The sequence below is a fragment of the Heterodontus francisci genome, chromosome 7, assembly GCF_036365525.1.
Source record: "Heterodontus francisci isolate sHetFra1 chromosome 7, sHetFra1.hap1, whole genome shotgun sequence".
In the NCBI taxonomy this organism is placed as follows: domain Eukaryota; kingdom Metazoa; phylum Chordata; class Chondrichthyes; order Heterodontiformes; family Heterodontidae; genus Heterodontus; species Heterodontus francisci.
In genome coordinates, this window is record NC_090377.1 from 95716156 (window position 1) to 95736401 (window position 20246).

Genomic DNA, 20246 nt, shown 5'->3' on the forward strand with positions numbered 1-20246 from the left:
GGCATGATAACAAACTGTGCCTGTCAATAGAAGATTTTTATGTAATGGGACCCCAGCAGGAATCAGAATGGCTCCATTGCAGAGCGATTAGTCAAGCTTCATCAACTCAAAGAATGAAAGCACAATGTGGGAAGGCTGCCTCCCAGTTCTCTGATCCTTCCCTGGAGGCAATGCTATGAGCTTTGAGGGCCTGCAGAGAATTGTTGTTCCTGTGGATGGAAGGGAGAGGCTGGCCTCTCAAATCAAACAAACAGTGTGGCTGGAAATGGCTGACAAAGTTAGCACCAGGAGTGTGGTCTGTTGCAGCTGGATTTAGTGTCAAAACAGGTTCAATTACCTTGTGAGAGGGCAAGAGAGTGGCACCCACATTCAGGTGCCAACCTCCATACTCTGACTTTCCCAGCATTCTCCTGCACAACACTCCTAAGAACAACACACCTTGTAGCTCCACTGATCCCTCTCTCGAGGCACCTCCTCATATCCCCATCTGACCAGACAACACTGACAATCAGCCTCACCTATTGTTATCTCACACCCATCCCGGACACTCACCCTCCACACATGCTGTCATTCCATCCACTCCACACAATCCATTTCTCACATTCATAACAGTCTACTTCTGCAAGAAGAGAAAGCAAAGTACAAAACTCCAGGGAAAGACGGAGAACCAGGATGGCCATCCAGTGATAGTCACCCTGACTGCTGTGGAGAAGGCAATGATGGAGATCAGCAGAGTGGCAGAGTATACAACCGTTGGCGATGGAGAGATGGGGGTCTCTATCTAGTGACAGAACTACATATCAACTGCCACATGGCACATAACACTTTCTGTCACCAATAACTGAAGTGTCAACATCTGCACAATGATGGCTTTGAACCCTTTCCTCTTGTCACTTCTAATTCATGCCTTTCATTTCTCACAGGTTCTTCAGGTGTAACACAGGAGCTGGAGTGATAGGAACCGGGAAGTCCACAGAGGAGGTCAGAAACTCTGAGGAAGCACAGTCATGATACTCATGCACACCCTCCACGAGTCCAGACGCACACACCTCAGTGGGGCCTTAAAAGGGAGATAGCTATGTTGTCACATGGTGAGGCGCACATCAGAAATGAGCAGGAGCAGGTGCTGGAGACAGGGACAGCAGGGGAGAGTCCCCATTGGAGGGTGCAGGGCACTCCAAGCTCTACTCAGCTGGCCGCAGATGCTGAGCCTCGGGGGTCATTCATGAAGAGGGCAATTCTGGAACAACAACAGAAAATGTTCTGTCAGCATTTCCAGAGACACTGTGCATCATTGGAGAGAGATTGGGGAGTCTGTCTCAGGCATGAGTACCATGATTTTTCAGGCCTTTGTGCCTTTGTCCACCTCCATGGTAAGAGTGGCTATCAGAGTAAAGCAACTGACATGGCAGGCAACCGAGTGCATGCTTTCCCTCACCAAAGACCTGCACACTCAATCTGCCACTTTGAATAAGATGGAGGAAAAGCCCTGTATAGGTTGTTCAGCGCCTCACTGAAATGCAGCCATTAGGGAAGGCAGCTGGTCCATGAGAAGATGGAGAAAGGGCACAAGGAAGTGGGGACAATGCTCAAGGCATTCCTAGTTCTCATCCCTTAACCCCACTTGCTGCCTCCTGTCCCAGTGACCAAGCCTGCCCCTGCACAGGTACAGGTGGAGTTCCTTTGGCAGAGCCCTCATGGGCTCCAAAGACCAGAGGACATCAAACCACAGGTGCAGCACCATGTAGTGCCTTCCAAATGGACAATGGCCTTAAAAGGGTGTGAATGAGATAGAGAGACTTTTGACCGTGGGATTGATTTGTGAGTGTGGGTTGGGTGGGGGGTTGGCAGGGCGTTCAGCATTGGTGTGTTAGGGCTTTCCACACTCAGGTTACCTGAACAATTCCTGATGAGTCCATCACGGGCTTCTCTGGCAGCTAGGTGAGTGACTGCAAGAATCCCGACCACATCAGGAGCCTCCTCATCCTGCCTCCTCCTCCTAGGATGCAGAGCAGTCCTCACCTTCTTCCTCCTCCAGCTCCAATCCCCTCTGTAAGAAGGCACAGCAGACCACTACCATTCTGGGCATCCTTGCTGATACATATTGAGGGGAGCCCCCAGATCTGCCCAGGGCACCTGAAACACATCTTCAGCAACCCAATGTCTTCCTCAATGACCACTCTTGTGCTCATGGGGCTCTGGTTGTATCTTTCCTCTGCATCAGTGGCAGGGTACCTCACAGGTGCCATCAGCCACGTCTTTAGAGGTAGCCCTTGTCTCCAAGAAGCCATCTGCTGACTTGGTTTGGAGGTGTGAATACCCAAAGGAAATGTGACTGGTACAGAACAAAGCCATCACAAAAGCTTCCAGGATGTCTTGCACAAACATGCATGAAAACATTCTGGTGGTCACATACCAGCTGAACATTGACAAAACTGCTAGTTGATCCAAGGGTGCCTTTATTGTCACATGTGTGAAATGTATGACTCCCTGTATCTGTGGGAATCCAGTCACTGCAGCAAATGACAGAGCCCTCTGGTTCTGACCGGCCTCATCAATTGCAAAGCGGACATAAGTGATGGTCCTGGCAAACATGGTATCGATCACCTGGGTGACGCACTTTATTGGCAGCAGGTTGTAAAATTCTGCAGATGTCACCAGCAGATCCCAGGAAGGAGTCACAGGTGAAAAAAATCAGGGCTGTGGTGACCTTGACAGCCACTGGCAATCCATGCCCACCTGGTCCACTGGGCAGGAGGTCTTTCTCCAGGAGATTGCAAATGTCAACAAAGACCTGCCATGAGAGTCTGAGCCTCCTGAGACACAGCCGCTCAGTCATGTTGAGAAAGCTGACCCTCTGTATACAGGGGTAGTGCCTCCTTCGAGCTGAAGTCCCATGTCCGTTCTCTTTCTCCTATGGAGAATCATATATCACTATTTCATTGAGTCCATTATGTCTCAGTTATGCTACGGATGCCTCAATCTTTTCCCCTGCTACAACACAAGGCCAGGTCAAATTTGCAGATCTTCTTTTTCATATCCAACTGATCATTTTTTCTCATTATATTACTTTAATATTGTATTCTATTACATTTTTATTTTCTACTACCAAGAATGAAATTAAACTCCACGTTTTTCAAATTAGAACTGAACAACGGTGTGTCAACATTTATCATTCTATTATCTAAGGTTGGAAATTACTGTGAGCAATGTTATCACATGAACAATTCACCTCTTTGTTATTGTAATAGCGATGATCATCGGTTCAGTTTAAATGAGTTAAATGTTAAAATTGTATTAAACATTCATACAATAGAAGAAAGAGTAGATGAACGCTCGGATTTCTCCCCCAACATTCCAACTTGCTAATTAGGATACAGCAAGGCTCAACAAATGTAGACAGGGAATTTCTATGCAGTGTAACCACCACCTAGAAGTGCTAGCAGGTGTGTCACCCACTTGCCTTTTCACAGTTGAACTCCCAACAATCCATTACTGGATTGTCTCTCCCACCCGCCAAAAAAACCTACAAGTGAGAAACTTTTCTGATTTCAGTTGGAGATTTACTTACAGTCAATGTATTCATCTTACTATAAGAACTCACTTAAAAGAACATTGCCAGAGATCCAGGACAGCCAACATTGTGGGATTCACTGAATTTAAGTTCGCCTTTATTAAACTGCGTGCTGACAAAAATGACTTGTTCCATGGCTTTGGTACTATTTCCAACCTTAAAAATGTGAAGAAACATAGGTTACACAACAGTTCGTCCAGCGTTAGATCATTAAGGTGAAATTTCATAGCTTCAGACAAGAAAAAAAAGTTGAGAAATTTGTGTAGTCAAGTTGAATTTCATGGGTAAGACTTCCTAGCATCAAAGCATTCATAAACACTATTTTATCAACTTAGGATTCTACTGAGATTTTCAGGTACTGGCCATCATAAAATTAATTGAAATTTCAAACTTCAATAAAATTCTAAATCTGTTCTACCAACGTTCTGTTGTAAAGTTGCATGTTTACCTGCCGTATCAGTGAAACAACATATATGGAACAGAATTTCATAAGAACTTATATTTATAGAGCACCTTTGATACAGTAAACATCCCACAGTGCTTCAAACAAGCAGAAAAGATGCTAAGCAGTAATAGGAAAAGTGATCACAAGAACGGCCAAATGGGTAGGGTTTAAAGACTCTTTTGAGAAAAGCAAGGCAGAAAGATTTTGGATAAATATTGCACCAGCGCGTGAGGCCAAAATGGCTGGAAGCTGCTTACTGCATATAGAGGAATAAAAAGATAGATTACCCATCATGTATGGTTCTCTTCATTCTTTGAATAATATGCTGCTTCTACATGTTCTAAGAGTAAAGCCTATGCTGATTACTTCTGGGAAAACCATGGGGGGATAGATGTTATAAATTAACATTCCTGGCACTGGAAGTGCTAATTCATGTATTATACAAGCACATGACATCTTGTCATGGCAGTACAGATTATTCAATGCCGCAAGTGATCTTCTATTCTGAAACTGTATTAAGTTTTATGACTTGCATCAAGCCATTATGACAAGAAGCTAAAGTGGAACTGATTAACCTCTAATGGCCCTCACCAATAAAACTAGGGCCTGCAGAGTTGGGTGGGTGCAATTGTAGTACATAAAGAATGCACGTTCCATGAATAAAAACCCTACAGGGGAAATGATATATCTCTTTTCTTCATTAAGCATCATCCACACACCAAATATAATAATATATCATTCAGGGAGGAAGAGGCAACTGCGGAAGACCTATAACATCAGCAGTCCGCCTGCAGTTAAATCTAGGCAGCAATGTCTGCGACATGTGTGTAGACATTCCAACTTGCACACTTACAAATGCTATTAATTACAGCGTGACTGAGAGCTTCCCAGGAAGTGGCCTTTAACCTCCTCTTGGATTTTGTCCCTTTTATGTAACAGAAAACAATCAACCAACTCCTTAACTATCCACTGCTTGCTTGATTGGTCTTGGGTCTTTGCATCATAAAAAAAAGATACCTGTTTTGGCCTCTGAAATTGCTCCATACAGAAAACATAATTTCTGTGGTGAGTTTAATGGGTAATAAATGTGGAAATCCAGCTAGTTCTTAAAAATTACAGGGAGGCTAAGGGCGAGATGCCACCTGTGCAAAGCAAATGATGAAACAATATAAATCAACCAGCAAACTCTGCAGATGGTGTATCTCTTAATCCCCAGAATAGGCTGGCCATTTTGTGTATGAAGAACAACATGCGCCATTAACATGCTATTATTTTCCCAGCAAGTTCTGGCCAATAGTGTCTCATTACACATCTACAGCATAGAACCAAAATTCTAACTTATGCAGTGGATAAAATGATAGAACAACATCTTCACCTAAATGAAACTGAAAAATTTTCCAAGAAAAATTTGACTACTCCCACTTTGTCAGCTGTGGCTCAATTGGTAGCACTCTGAGTCACAAGGCTCTGGATTCAAGTCTGTTCCTCTTAACTGTACTGAATCATAGGAGGGTGCTGCTGATAGTTCTGCAAATGCAAGCATGGGAAATGGAACACCAGGATAGAGAGAGAGGACTCCGCGGTTCATTGATGCAGCACAGGAGGCCTTAGTGATGGAGGACAATAGGGGGATAGAGATCGTGTTTCCACAGAGCCAGGAGGTCCTCATAGAACAGCCTCCAAAGGGAGATGGGAGCAGGTGACGAGAGGTCAATTCCCAGCGCCTGGCTGGCCCCAAGCGCCTCACAGCAACGCCGGAAGAATTTTTAATGACCGCACGCCAATGGTCAAGTCAGTGAATGTATCTGCACATGATATCTCCTACCCACTGCACCATGAACTTCTCATGCTGCTCAATGCACCACACCCTTATCACACACCTAGCAGCAGTCCCTAGCACTCAGGTCTCAGGCGGAACATTCACATATTTTACCTCGCACATCTTCCACTAATCCCAGCCTCACACCCACCTCTCCCTGTCTCCACATACCTACAGCTATTTAATTATGGCAGGCACATCAACCAAACATTGCAACACAATTACTAACATTTTTCCATCTCCTTGCAGGCCAAGGTGGCACACAACAGAAGGGAGCAGCAGACAACTGGCAGGGTCCAGGTACAGCTTGATCTACTGAGTCCGATGGAGGGGATGGTACTCCGCATTATGAGGACGGCTGTGACAGAGCCCACAGCATCCAGCACCACCAAGACCATTCAGGATACAGTATGTTACTGCCTTATGGCCCTTCGGAACCTCCAATCGCCCTCATTTGGTGATCCGGTATGATGTGCTAGCTGCAAATGGTATCACCTTGGACCTCTTGCTTTACACCCTACCACCCCCCTCACCCCAGCAATCCCCTCCTGAGTTTATGCTTTCAGATGCTGTCGACTCACAGCACACCCAGGAGGAAGAGAGACAGCAATCTCATATCAGTGATGGGGAAGCACCAATGATCTGAAAATTGCAGCCACTAGCTCAGATCCTGGCACTGCACGATCTTTAGAGGCTAGTATAGAGTCAGGATCAACACATAGTAGTCACTGGGCCTGCATGAGCTGCAGCCAAGCCAGAGGGAAAGGGTAGCACATGTGCCAGCTCATGGGAGGGCAAGGTCGCAGACAAGTTCTGCTACACGGGACTCAGATGAGGATTTCGATGGGGCAGAGTGCTGATGAAGAAGCACACAAAGATGTTTGGTACATTGGTAAGGCTGCCAGACAGCCTTGTACCACTGTCAAGGAGCATGGAGCAGTCCGGCTCCAATGTGGCAGAGGGCATCGTGTAGAGCATGGAGCCCATCTGTGGAAGAGGTTGCCAACTCCATGACAGCACAAGCGGACCTGGCCATGATGCACAGTAGGGTGGTCGTCGTTTCAGCTTCCAATGCAGCACAGGCAGAAGCCACCCAACATCTCAATGCTGAAGTGGAAGCTCAGTCAGTGGTCATGAGATCCATGCTTGCTGCCATACAGGCTCAGGCTGCTGCTATAACTGCTGCGGATCTCAGTGCTCAAAAGGGGCATGCAGGCTCTCGCAGCCATCGTGCAATTTGTGCTCCAACAGATTACTAAGAGTGCTGAGGTGTCACCCCGCATGAGTGGCAGTAGTATCGTGGAGTTCAAACCTGCTGTCCTCTCTCAGGATGACAGTATTTGTGCTCCCACCACTGCCCTTGCTGTTGCCTGTCAGCCAGCCAGCTCAGACTACCAAGTTGGTACAGTCCGAAACTGGGACCTCAAGGCTCATAGCTGCTCAAGGGCACCCTGCAAGGCACTCTGCAGTCTGCCCAAGTGAAAGTCAGCAACCACAGCACAGCCATGCTGCAGCCATGGGGTAGCACTGCATAGGACCCACAAGACAGGCACTAAGAGAATGCCCAAGAATGAATCGTTCAGTTTTGTTTGTATAATTGGATGTGTTGTTGAATAAAGATGTTAATGAAAAGGTTTTTTGGGGGAGGCTTTTATTGTTATGTGGTTGCCAAGGGGACGCTGTGATGGGGGGGGTCTCGGATGGCTGTAACGGTGGGGAATGGTGGATCCATAATGGTGAAAGACAGCAGTTTTATGGAAACCAGAATCACAGCAGCCACTCTTGGAGAGCCAGTCCAAAGCAATGGGGTGAAGGATGCATTCGCCCTGCCTCCTCCTTCTCCAAAGGTGATTTCTGCAATGGCTGTGCCCTCATGATGGCAATGTCATGGAGGGTTCAGCAGACTACCACAAACTTGGACACCCAGTTTGATGTGTACTAGAGGGCTCCCCCGAGCTCTCCAGGCATAGGAAGCATTGCTTGAGCATGACGATTGTCTGCTCTGTGATGTTCCTGGTGGTTCCATGGCTCTCATTATATGCACATTGTCCTTGCATGGTCTAGTGACAGAGGGGTGGCCTTAGCCACGTTTATAGGGGATAGCCTTTGTCCCCAAGAAGTCATGGATCTCTGGTTCTCCATGGATACCAGACAATGGCAGGAACAGCTGACTGCCTCAGAATGAAGGCAACATGGTAGCTGCCAGGTTGGTGGGTATTCACTGACATTATGTATTGTGCATGATAGCACACCAACTGCACATTGATAGAATGGTAGCCCTTGCAGTTCCTATATCATTCCCTCTTCAGATGCCCTGCACCAACGTGAATTCATTATCTAGACAAAGCCACATGCCTCTCATCCTGTTGAGGGATTCACATCTCCTGGCATAGATGGCCTCTGTCACCTCTCGGATGCGGTGATGAGATGTTGGAAATGTCACCTGCTGCTGCCTGGAAAGATCCAGACACATTAAAGTTCAATACCACTATGACATTACCAGCCACTGACAGCACCGTCCTCACCCTGATGTGGGATTCCAGGTCAGGTTGATGGTGGCGGCACAGTTCTGTGACCACCTCTTTGTTGAACGAGTCACTTCAGGCATTGCTCTTGAATGAGCTTGAGGTAGAAGTGCTCTTGAAAACCCCATGGTAGATAGGGACTTCTGTGCACAGCCTTCCTCCTCCTCCCTCTTAGCAGAACTTCCTGTCTCTGCTGCCTTTGCTCCATTTCCTGGTCATGTTGCAGACCCAGCGGCACTGCAACCACAGCCCCATAACTCACGCAGGCCACCAGATCCTCTGACAGCCCTGAATGTATACAGCAGCTCACACAAAACCTCAAAAAACCTCACACAGCACTTCCACTAACTTTTCCAGAAGTCAAAGCACCTCACCTGCAAGTTGGATGCTTGGCCCTTAAATAACGCAAGTGGGGACGGTCCCTCTCGTAAAGACAGCATGTTTTTTATTCATTCATGGGATGTGGGCATCGCTGGCTAGGACAGCATTTATTGCCCATCCCTAATTGCCCTAGAGAAGGCGGTGGTGAGCCCCCTTCTTGAAACGCTGCAGTCCATGTGGGGTATGTACACCCACAGTGCCGTTAGGAAGGGAGTTCTAGGATTTTGACCCAGCTACAGTGAAGGAACGGTGATATAGCTCCAAGTCAGGATGGTGTGTGGCTTGGAGGGGAATTTGCAGCTGGTGGTGTTCCCATGCATCTGCTGCCCTTGTCCTTCGAGGTGGTAGAGGTCGCGGGTTTGGAAGGTGCTGTCTAAGTAGCCTTGGTGCATTGCTGCAGTGCATCTTGTAGCATTTAACCATGTGTGGCATCAAGGAACTGTGGAAAAATGAAGTCAATGAGAATCAGGGGAAAAACTCACCACTGGCTGGAGTCAAACCTAGCACATGGTTGTTGGAGGTCAATCATTTCGGCCTCAGGATATCACTACAGGTGTTCTTCAGGGCAGTGCCCTAGGCCCAACCGCCTTCAGCTGTTTCGTCAATGACCTTCCCTCCATAAGTGGGGATATTCACTGATGATTGCACAGTGTTCAGTCCCATTCATAACTCCTTAGATAACAGAGCATTTAGGTTTGAGCTGCTGCAGCAAGTAACATTCACATCCAACAAGTGCCAGGCAATGACCATCTCCAACACAAGAGAATCTAGCCACCTCTACTTGGCCTTCAGCAGCATTACTATCTCTGAATGCCCCAGCATCAATATCCTGGGGTTACCATTGACCAGAATCTTAAATGGACCAGCCACATAAATACTGTGGCACAAGAGCAGGTCAGAGGCTGGCAATCTGCAGAGAATAACTCACCTCCTGACTCTCCAAAACCTTTCCACCAACTACAAGGCACAAGTCAGGAGTGTGATGGAATACAGCACCCCCCCCCCCCCCTCCTTCCGTGGATGAGCACAGCTCCAACAACACCCAAGAAGCTCAACACCATCTAGGACAAAGCAGCCTGCCTGATGGGCACCCCATACATCACCTCAAACAGGCACTCCCTCCACCACCAGTGCACTATGGCTGTGGAGTGTGCCATATACAACATGCACTGCAGCAACTTGCCAAAACTCCTTCAAATGCACCTTCCAAACCCACGACCTGTATTATAATAATAAAAGCAAATTACTGCAGATGCTGGAAAACTGAAATAAAAACAGAAAGTGCTGGACATACTCAGCAGGTCAGGCAGCATCTGTGGAGAAAGAAGCAGAGTTAACATTTCAGGTTTGTGACCTTTCATCAGAACACACCAGTTCTGATGAAAGGTCACAGACCTGAAACATTAACTCTGCTTCTCTCTCCACAAGAATCTTCCGGTTCCAGTTCCACAACTGAGGTCCGCCTCCCAACGCAGTGCTGCAGCTCTCGTCCATTCCCAGTACAGCTTCCAGGTTCATATCCCATTGTGTCCCCTTCTGCTCCAACTTCAGCCTCCATGTCATACACTAAATCCCTGCCAACATCAGGTCATGCTCTGTCTTTGCCTCAGACTTAGAACTGCTGCCGTCTTGTACAGCCTCAGACCCAATTGCTTCCCAGTTCTTGCCTCAGGTCCCCACTCCCAATTTCTGCCACATGTTGCCACAATTTCCGGGGGGGGGAGGGGAGGGCAGTGGTCACTGCAGTGGCCCAACTCCAAATTCACTTCTCCTTGCCAAGGCGAGTGCTTTCCAGATCAGGCTCCACTATCCACAGCTTTCTCCTAGCCTTAGTCCTCCACTGCCCCCTAGTCTGACAGCCATACAGCTTGCAGTAACTCCCACACAGCCTCTGCTGATCCAGTACCATCTTCTCCCTGCCTGCCCTAGAACCCTACCTCTGGCCAGGTACATTTGAGCTTTCATTATGAAGTATGGCCTAGCTTTTTAAAAACAAATAAGATATATAAATTCCGTAAACCATTAAAGGCACATGTGTAAGATACATACAAACATAGAGAGAAGCGTGAAGAGGAGACAGGAAACAGAGCGAGCAGATGGTGATACAAAAAGAACAAAAAAGAGGCAGAAAGGTATAGAGAACACATAGAAACATAGTGTGAGACAACCCTAGAGAGAAAAAAGGGTGGAAAATAAGCAGAAAGAATCAGGATGAGTTAAAGAGTAAGAGAAATACACAAGAAAAGGTGCATAATTTTTACATTTATTTATATTCATAAATGCATCAGCTATCAAATAATAACCTTTGCATGTATGTTACCTTGTACCACAGATATATATGCTGAGCTGCCATAATGAGTACTTAAAAATGTAAGAAACACACATTCTTGTCACAAAGTTCTACTTATCCTTCCTGTAGCCACATATATTTTAAAGTAAACTTTTAATAATTTCACTTCATAGAATCCTTCTTACTCTGCACGATGAACAGGGAGTTTTTTCTTTACTTCTTCTTTCTCTCTGGGATCTCTTAAAACAAAGTCCACTGAAAATATGAGAAATACATTTGTAAATGATGTGCAAATATTCAAACTGCCATACACACAATGTACTCACAAACACAGCCAACTGCTGTATAATATGCAATTAAATATTTTAAGCAGCACAAAATATTTGGAATGTATACCATATAGATAATAGTACCTCTCATAATTTACTCCAATGGAATGGAACTTGAGACTTCTGACTCAGAGGTGAGAGTGCTCCCAATTGAGCCACAGCTGATATCCAATAGATAATAACAAGATAGTGACTATCTTATATTTATGACCTCTAGTTTTGGACTTCCCTACATGTGGAAGCATTTTCTATATGTCTACCCTATCAAACTCTTTCAACATCTTAAAGACCTCTATCAGATCACCCTTCAGCCTTCTCTTTTCTAGGTAGAACCTATTCAGCTATTTCTGATGCATATATGCTCTTAGTTCTGATATAATTGTTGTGAATATTTTTTACACCCTTTTCAATGCTTCTTATAATATAGGGACCAGAACTGGGCATAGCACTTCATGTGGAAAAACCAAGGTTCTATACAAGCTATATATGTCTGCTTTTCAATTCTATCACTCTAGAAATGAACACCAGTGTTTGGTGTGCTTTTTTATGGCCTTATTAACTTATGTCACTACTTTAAATGATTTGTGTGTCTGTACCACCAGATCCCTTTACTCCTCTACCCATTTAGTCTATTATCCAAGTAATATATGTCCTCTTTATTCTTCATACTAAAATAATCCACTTCACACTTATCTCTGCTTAAAGAAATTTAAAAATTAAGCATACCAGTAGTGTGCAAATATAGTCAAAACTCATTTAAATTAAATTCTGTTAATAAATACCACAAACATAGCCCCAACCCCAGCCCATTGGAAATCCACTCTATTCAGCAATGGATCTAAAATCTTGATTAATGCAATCTTTACCGATTCTCTCAAGTTTCATAAAGATTGAGTTAGCATTTCCTATAATATTAAAAATAATTCTGTACCTATTGCCTTCTTTACACTAAGAAGATAACCTTCTTTCATTTCATCTGAAAGTGACTCAATAATATCAGTGTACGTTTTGAGGTGGAATGGTACCAAGGATAATACATCTTCTAACCAGCTGTCTTCCATAGGAGCCACATGTTCTGTGTCTATTCCATGATTAATGTAATAGTAATACCGCTGTGAAATTAGAAGCCAAGAACATGGAATTAACAACTGATAACAGTTTACAATAAAGTGACATTGGTTACAAGGCTATTGAAACCACAGCCCTCATCATACGCCCTTAACAGTAAGATATTAGTAGATAAAACAAGGAATAATTCCAGAGAAACCCAAAACCATCTTTCAAGTATTTGAATACTTCTGACCTGTGATCTAATCTATTAAAATATAGAAAAGGTGACAGAGTGGATTGATGCACCAATGTGTACTGCTACACTTTTCAATACCTTGCACTTTAAAATTTAGAATATTCGAAAATTCAACAGTGAAGCACAAGCCATCCCAAGAAACTTTAGGAGTGGCACATAGCATAGAGACACACTACCTAAGAGTCCTGGGGTAGGTGGTACATTCCAATTTCATTGGCTAGAAGCAAAGGAAGATACAGGACAAGTGGAATGGAGCTAAGGAGTATTATTAGTTTTATACTGGTCTAATTAAGAAACGGAAGAAACACAATGGGTCAAACAACCCTCTTCTGTATTGCAAATTTCTGTACTTCTAAAAACAATCAATCATTCACTTGCATAACGCCCTTGCAATGATCATGAGGTTAACAGCATATATTAAGCAGCAAGGAACTGTCATATGTGTTCTGTGTTTTATCTACCAATATATCACTATTAAGGAGTATGATGTTGCTGAATCATTATTAATCTCTGAACTGCTACGTCAATGGCAAGTATAATTTCTATCATGTTGTTGTCCATTTCAATCATGGTGTTGTTTATGTTTAAGGGAAGAACCTGTATAAAAATGAAGTAAGGCAATTTTTAAAAAAAAGATCAAGGCAAGAATCTCAATCTAAACAGAAATGCAAAACAAGACGCAAATGATTACATTAAATAAAATAAATCAGCACAATTTTTATATAACTTTGTACTCCAGGAAGTAACACTTCGGTTCTTTGTTCCAGTTAATCCTTCCTTTATTATTATGGCTCAGTGAACAATAATGATAGGTTATCTACCTTTAAAATCTTTGAAGACCATGCAAGATAAATACCCTATATTTCCTGTTCATCCACACACCACAGGAGTACAATGTTCACCATTTATACTGCTCACGCTATGGCAGGCAATCATCTATACTGGGAAATTACGACAACTATTTTCCATCACCATAGAAATCAATCACAATGCATTAAACATGCCAACTATTTTGGACCATACGGTAAGTTCTTCCCACCTCAGAAAATGTGATTCCCTGAATTACTTACTTACATGTACCCACCATTTAATGGCTCTAATTGTTTGATTCTATGATTCTAGTTATAGGTCGAAAGGAATAAATTAAGTGCAAAGACAGGTGTCCATGTCATTTGAAATTTACTCAAGAGGTCGAAGCCATCAGTGCTGCAGAGAGAACTTCAGTCGCTGCCTACAAATTGTGAGCTGGCCAATTTCAGAGTTCTCAAACTGCTGCTTCTGAAACATGGAAATTTGAAGTACCATTCAATAAGGCAGTGTGGCAAACACATTAAAATCAATACTGTTTTGTGTAGTATATTTGATTCATACAGAGAAACAGGCCCTTCGGCCCACCGAGTCTGTGCTGACCATCAACCACCCATTTATACTAATCATGCATTAATCCCATATTCCCTACCACATCCCCACAATCCTCCTGCCACCTACCTACACTAGGGGCAATTTACAATGGTCAATTTACCTATCAACCTGCAAGTCTTTGGTTGCGGGAGGAAACCGGAGCACCCGGCGGAAACCCATGCAGTCACTTGCAAACTCCACACAGGTAATACCCAGAACTGAACCCGGGTCGCTGGAGCTGTGAGGCTGCGGTGCTAACCACTGTGCCACTCCTCATCTCTCAAATGCTGCTACCTCTAACGTACTTAGATTTACTTAGTAACTTTTAATGATACACTCTGAATCCTCTGGAGGATGTCTGATGCTATTACGGTTTTATTGTCAACCGCTTATAGCTGGCGAATCGTGTTAACAACAAGCATTTGATATAAGTGATGCGGACTGTACACCAAAGTAAACAAATTTAGGAGCGAGGTGCCCCTGTGGAAGGGATACAATGCCAGACATCATGACCAGTATGTCAAAAATATTGCTGTGAGCTGCAGTAATATCTGGACAGTTATATTTAATAATGTCTACATTGAGCACTCCATTTAACTACCCACTGCTTGGTTACCAGTTTGCCTTGTGTCCTTGCATCATAGGAAACAAAAGCCGTAGGGACTGCCTAAGTTGTTCCAGGTGAGATATAACAGCTTAGGCTTCTGTGGCATCGAAATTCCAGTTCTAATTTGTATGCTGGGTGATAACATAGAACATAGACCCAAAAGAAATTGGAATTACTCTTAAGGAAAAACTCTAGATGGGTTATAAGAACAGTCTTCAAAATCAGATAAAGCTAATGCAAATAATAGCTTATAGTTCGCTCTGCAAAACAAAACTGATAATAACTTAGCGATTCATGAAAGAAACTTAAACTTGCATGTTCAGAGAAATTTGAATGGCGGGGTACACTAACTTATGAAGAACTGAATAATTCTCCCAATTGACAACCAGTGAGGACTGAGCAGGACACAATTTCCAAACACCTTGCAAAAACAGGACATGAATGGACTATCTCCTAGTGATGCAAACACCTAAGGCAGCATGAACTCAAATAGAACTAAATTTCAATCAAATGTTGAACAGATGCTTGAGTTACTTGCAAAAATGTGAAACTATGACAATTGCAGGAATTTCTATCTTTATTCTAAATGAACCTAGATAAATAATTCTGAACTAAAAGCGGCTTCAACCAATGATTCATCCAAGATGTCTTTTCTTTGTCCCAAGTTCATAAGTAGACTGCTATATTACAGCAACAACCTGCAGTTAGACAGCACCTTGAAATCATAAATCAGTCACAAACAACATCCTATGTGACTATGACAAAGGTAAACTAGCCCTCCTTGTCCTTATCGATCTGTCTGTAGCCTTTGGTTGACCACACCATCCTCCTCCGATGCCTCTCCACTGTCTCCCAGCTTGTGATGGTCACATACCAGCTGCACATTAAGGGAGTGGAATCCCTTCCAATTGACAAATACGCCTGGCTATACTGATGGGGCTTTCATTGCCACATGGGTGCAGTCCACAGCCCCTGGGCCTGTGGAAATCCCATGAGGAAAGTAAAACCTCATCCGGTTCAATGTTCATACAGTTAGAAGACCTTGCAAACAAGGCATCAGTGACCTGGCTGAGGCAATTCCGGCTGCAGATTGCGAGATCCTGCATATGTCAACAGCTAAACCCTGGAAGGGCTCGGACAGGAAAAAAATTGAGGGCTGTGGTCACCTTGGCAACCAGGGCAAAGGGTGGCCACCTGCTCCTCTTGGGCAAAGGCCTTCTTCCAAGGGGCTGCACAGGTCTACGACCACCTACTGCTAGAGCCTGAGCCTTCAGAGGCACTTCTGCTCAGAGAGGTCAAGGAAGCTGACTTGTGCTGAGGGTATTGCCTCCTTTAAGTTGCAGCCCTGCGTCCATCCCCTCTGTTCTGTCCAGCTACATGTGGCTGTGAAGAAGGCAGGTGCTACTGCTGGTGTCACATAGGCTGCTGAGCTGGAGCAAGCTGCACCTCTTCCTCAAATCCAACCAACTTCATGTCACAGGGAAGTCTCACAGGCAATAAGATGAGATGACCCTAAGAGATAACCAAGGCACCTGATATAAGTTGTTCAAAGTTGCTGTCTCCAACAAAATCAGTGAGTTTAAGATCCTGTCAGTGCAAGCCTTTCACTGTGGCTGACCACATGCTTGCCAGTTTCACCCTATATATTGCTTATATGAGGTCAGTTTCACTCTACAATGACTTCCCACTGTGCACTCTCTTTCTTTAACCTGGCGAGTTGCAGGCACAGAATGTAACCTATGCTCTGTTGGGAAAGAGGGCTCCAGAATTAAAAAGGATCTTGCCTGCCTTTTAAACTACCTCAAGTGGCTTCCTACCAGACCCATAGGGACTCGCAACCGCCCTGGGGAAAGCAGAAATGGGCGGGAACACATTGAGATCCTAACTCGACAGCCTTTTCCGGGATTTTCCCATCCTATTCACTCCCAAACCCGCCTCCACTGGGCTAGAAAATTCTGCCCAAAGTGATTTTTTAAAAAGATAACAGTCCAATGAAATTTTAAACCTGCAACTCTCATTGGTTGCTTTCAATTCATTAATAAATTAAAAATTTGTGCTTACTTTACAGTAACATTTTTAAATAAGGGAGTACAAAAATATGAAGTCAGCAAGAAAATGAATAAACATTTTAAATAGCAAGTATGGTTATCTCACAAGAATGTCTTTCTCCACTGTTGAAGGAGATTCAGATGTTGAAGGTTCAGTTTCATCCAAAGGAGGAGGCTGTTTAGCTCTACAATCTTGTTGCCTATTATTTAAAATGGTCAAAGGTAAATAAAATAAGCTATTGTGGGAGACCTTTACATACTATATATATGTCAGGTACAATTTTATATATTTAAAAATATATACTTTCAAACAGTGAGCAAAAAAGTCACAAATGAGTTGCACAGGCCTGCCTCACAAGTAGAATTAAAATAGCAAACAAGCTAGTTGCATAATTTTGTGACACTCTCGTTACCTCTGACATGATACTAATACCAGGATTGCAATGTTTGGCATCAACAGCTAGTGAAGAACTGCTGGTTCTCCTTGCATGGGGAGGGGGGTGCCAGGAAAATGGGCAAAAAGCAGGGTGCCTGAGTTGTAAGAAAAATATTTAATGATGAGCTCTCTCTCTGTTCATTCCAAATGGGAGCTGTAATTCTGCTCAGGAGCTCCTGACACATTATTGCCAATCGCCTAATTTGCAATGAATTGCAAAGAGTCGAATGAAACAGGTGCTCCAGGCCCCTTTGAATCACCACCATCACTGAGGAATGCTGAGCATTTTATCGGCCTCAGGCATCCACTCCATGTTGTACATAATGCTTTTGTTAGAAGTTTTGGGTCTATCTTACATACTCTTGCAGGCACAGCAATGCAGATGGTAACTTCTGTAAGTGATCTAACCGTGTGACATTCAGGAATATGCCCATAGTGCCCATTATCTAATTAAACAAGAGCAACTGTGATATTATTTTGATGCAGAATATTCATATGGTGCTGAAAATAGTTCTTCTTTGCATTTGAACAAAATTTTTATCATTCACTTAACCATGAAATGAATCCAAAACTGTACAAGCTGGTTGTTAAAGAGTTAAAGTACCTCTTAAATTCAATACTTACTTGTGCCTGGAATCAATAAATTGCCCTTATATACAGCCATTTAACTGGTCAGATATTGTATGTCACTATTAAGCTCGGTGCTGTTGCAAGGCCAAAGCTGTGTTGAGAGTTTATGCTAATTATTCAAATGAACAGACCATACAAAACTTGCTGCAGCCACCTCAGTGCAGTATAGGCTAACTTGGGCCAGGCAGCTAGCCATTCCCAGCACTGATTTTGCAGGTCTTACAAATTTGAGCTTCAGAGTAACTTTCTTCATCCCACAGGACGTTTGTATTAACTAATTTTCCTATCAAAGCCAACTCTATCTCTTGCATAATAAAAGCAAAATACTGCGGATGCTGGAAATCTGAAATAAAAACAAGAAATGCTGGAACCACTCAGCAGGTCTGGTAGCATCTGTGAAAAGAGAAGCAGAGTTAACGTTTCGGGTCAGTGACCCTTCTTCGGAACTCTATCTCTTGCATCTCTTCCAGTTATAGTAGCTCTCCCATTTTCCATCCTGTTATTTTCAAGATGGGGGAGAAATTTTACAACAGAAGAAATTCCATTCCAATTTTTGTGGTTCTGACGTTGTGGAGCCAGAGGCCCTTTAGGAATAGTGACCTAGGATCATGTGTTTCCAATATCTTTCCTCTTCCTCTAGGGAAGCACTTGGTCTACTGAAAACATTTCTTTGATGGAATATCAGGAAGTCAGGAAATCTCCAAGTGGGAAAAGTGCAGGAGCAAACTTGTATTCAACAGCTCTATAGCATCAGTCTATATCTATACAGCAATATAAAACATGTTATGAACAGAATATGTACTTACATTATGATATTAACGAGAGTACTTCGAAACTGCTCGCGTTCCTTCTTTGGATTCAAAAATCCATCAAAGCTTGACTGAGTTCCTCCATTTGAGCTGACACCAGAAGTTCCAGGCTCCCAAGCTTTGCTTCGTTTGCGTTTCTGTGGAGGTGAACTCCCTGTGATCAAGCAATTGTTGAGTTTATTGTTTTCATTTTTAAGTAGATAAAAAGAGCTTGCAACGGTACACTTCCATCATAAAGTAAAGCCATTACTTCAATTTGACTCATTTCATAAACGGGTACTTGAAATTACCCAACTGTTTATCATGTGCTGGAAATGTTACGAATAAATATGAGGCACTAATAAAAATAATTCTTATAGTAGGAGGTATCAAGCAAAATTGACCTAGTTTGAAATTTCAGGACAAGATATTGCCCAACCATCTTCAGCTGCTTCATCGATGACCTTCCCTCCAACATAAGGTCAGAAGTGGGGATGTTCACTGATGATTGCAGTGTTCAGTCCCATTCATAACTCCTCGGATCATGAAGCAGTCTGTGCCCACATGCAGCAAAACCTGGACAACATTTAGGCTTCAGCTGATAAGTGACAAGTAATATTCGAGTCACCCAAGTGCCAGGCAATGACTACCTCCAACAAGAGAGAATCTAACCATCTCCCCTTGACATTTAATAGAATTGCCATTGTTGAATCCCCCATCATCAATATCCTGGGGGGCGGTTACCATTGAACTGAAACTTAACTGGACCAATTAAATAAATACTGTGGCTACTAGAGAAGGTTAGAGGCTGAGGCTTCTGTGGAAAGTAACTCACCTCCTGACTCCCCAATGCCTGTCCACTATCTACAAGGCACAAGTCAAAACTGTGATGGAATACTCTCCACTTGCCTGGATGAGTGCAGCTCTAATAACACTCAAGAAGCTTGACACCATCCAGAACAAAGCAGTCCGATTGATTTGCACCCTATCTAACACTTTAAACATTCATTCCCTCCACCTCCTGCGCACAGTGGCAGCAGTGTGTACCATCTACAAGACACACTGCCGCAACTCGCTAAGATTCCTTCGACGGCACCTTTCAAACCTCTACCATCTAGACAAACAAGAGCAGTAGACACATGGGAACACCACCACCTGCAGTACCCTTTCAAGTCACACAGCATCCTGACTTAGAACTATATCACTGTTCCTTCACTGTCGCTGGGTCAAAATCTTGGAACTCTCTCCTTAACTGCACTGTGCGCGTACCTACACAGCACTGCTGCAGTTTTAAGAAGGAAGTTCACTGCTACCTTCTCAAGGGAAATTAGGGATGGGCTATAAATGTTGGCCTTGCCAGCAATGCCCACATCCCATGAATTAAATAAAAAGAAGTATGTGTCACCTTTTGGAGTCAAAACTGGAACAAAACCAATTAAAACAGGTGGAAATTGCACACAGAACAAGAACAAATACATGGCATGATGTATGATGATGATGCAGCTCTTTTGTATGATGGCTTTTCTTGATTGCTGAAATAAATGTTTCAAATAATTTAATTTTATTGATATTTTATGATCACACTTGTTATCAACTCTCTCTCTTGATTAACCTACCATAAGATCAATAACCGTCAAACCCCGCCCTGAATTTAGAATGCTATTTGG

The 20246-nt window shown here is 43.6% G+C and overlaps 1 protein-coding gene across 1 annotated transcript in view; it reads right to left on the minus strand.

The window, feature by feature from the left end:
* The window catches only part of dnah7 (dynein, axonemal, heavy chain 7), a 461512-nt gene that overhangs the window by 423661 nt on the left and 17605 nt on the right, over positions 1 to 20246 (minus strand). The window contains exons 4-8 of the mRNA XM_068035667.1: positions 18598 to 18754; positions 16832 to 16925; positions 12295 to 12475; positions 11220 to 11289; positions 3605 to 3730 (exon numbers count right to left, since the gene is read on the minus strand). Coding sequence (XP_067891768.1) covers positions 3605 to 3730; positions 11220 to 11289; positions 12295 to 12475; positions 16832 to 16925; positions 18598 to 18754 — 628 coding nt within the window. The remainder of the gene's footprint in view (positions 1 to 3604; positions 3731 to 11219; positions 11290 to 12294; positions 12476 to 16831; positions 16926 to 18597; positions 18755 to 20246) is intronic.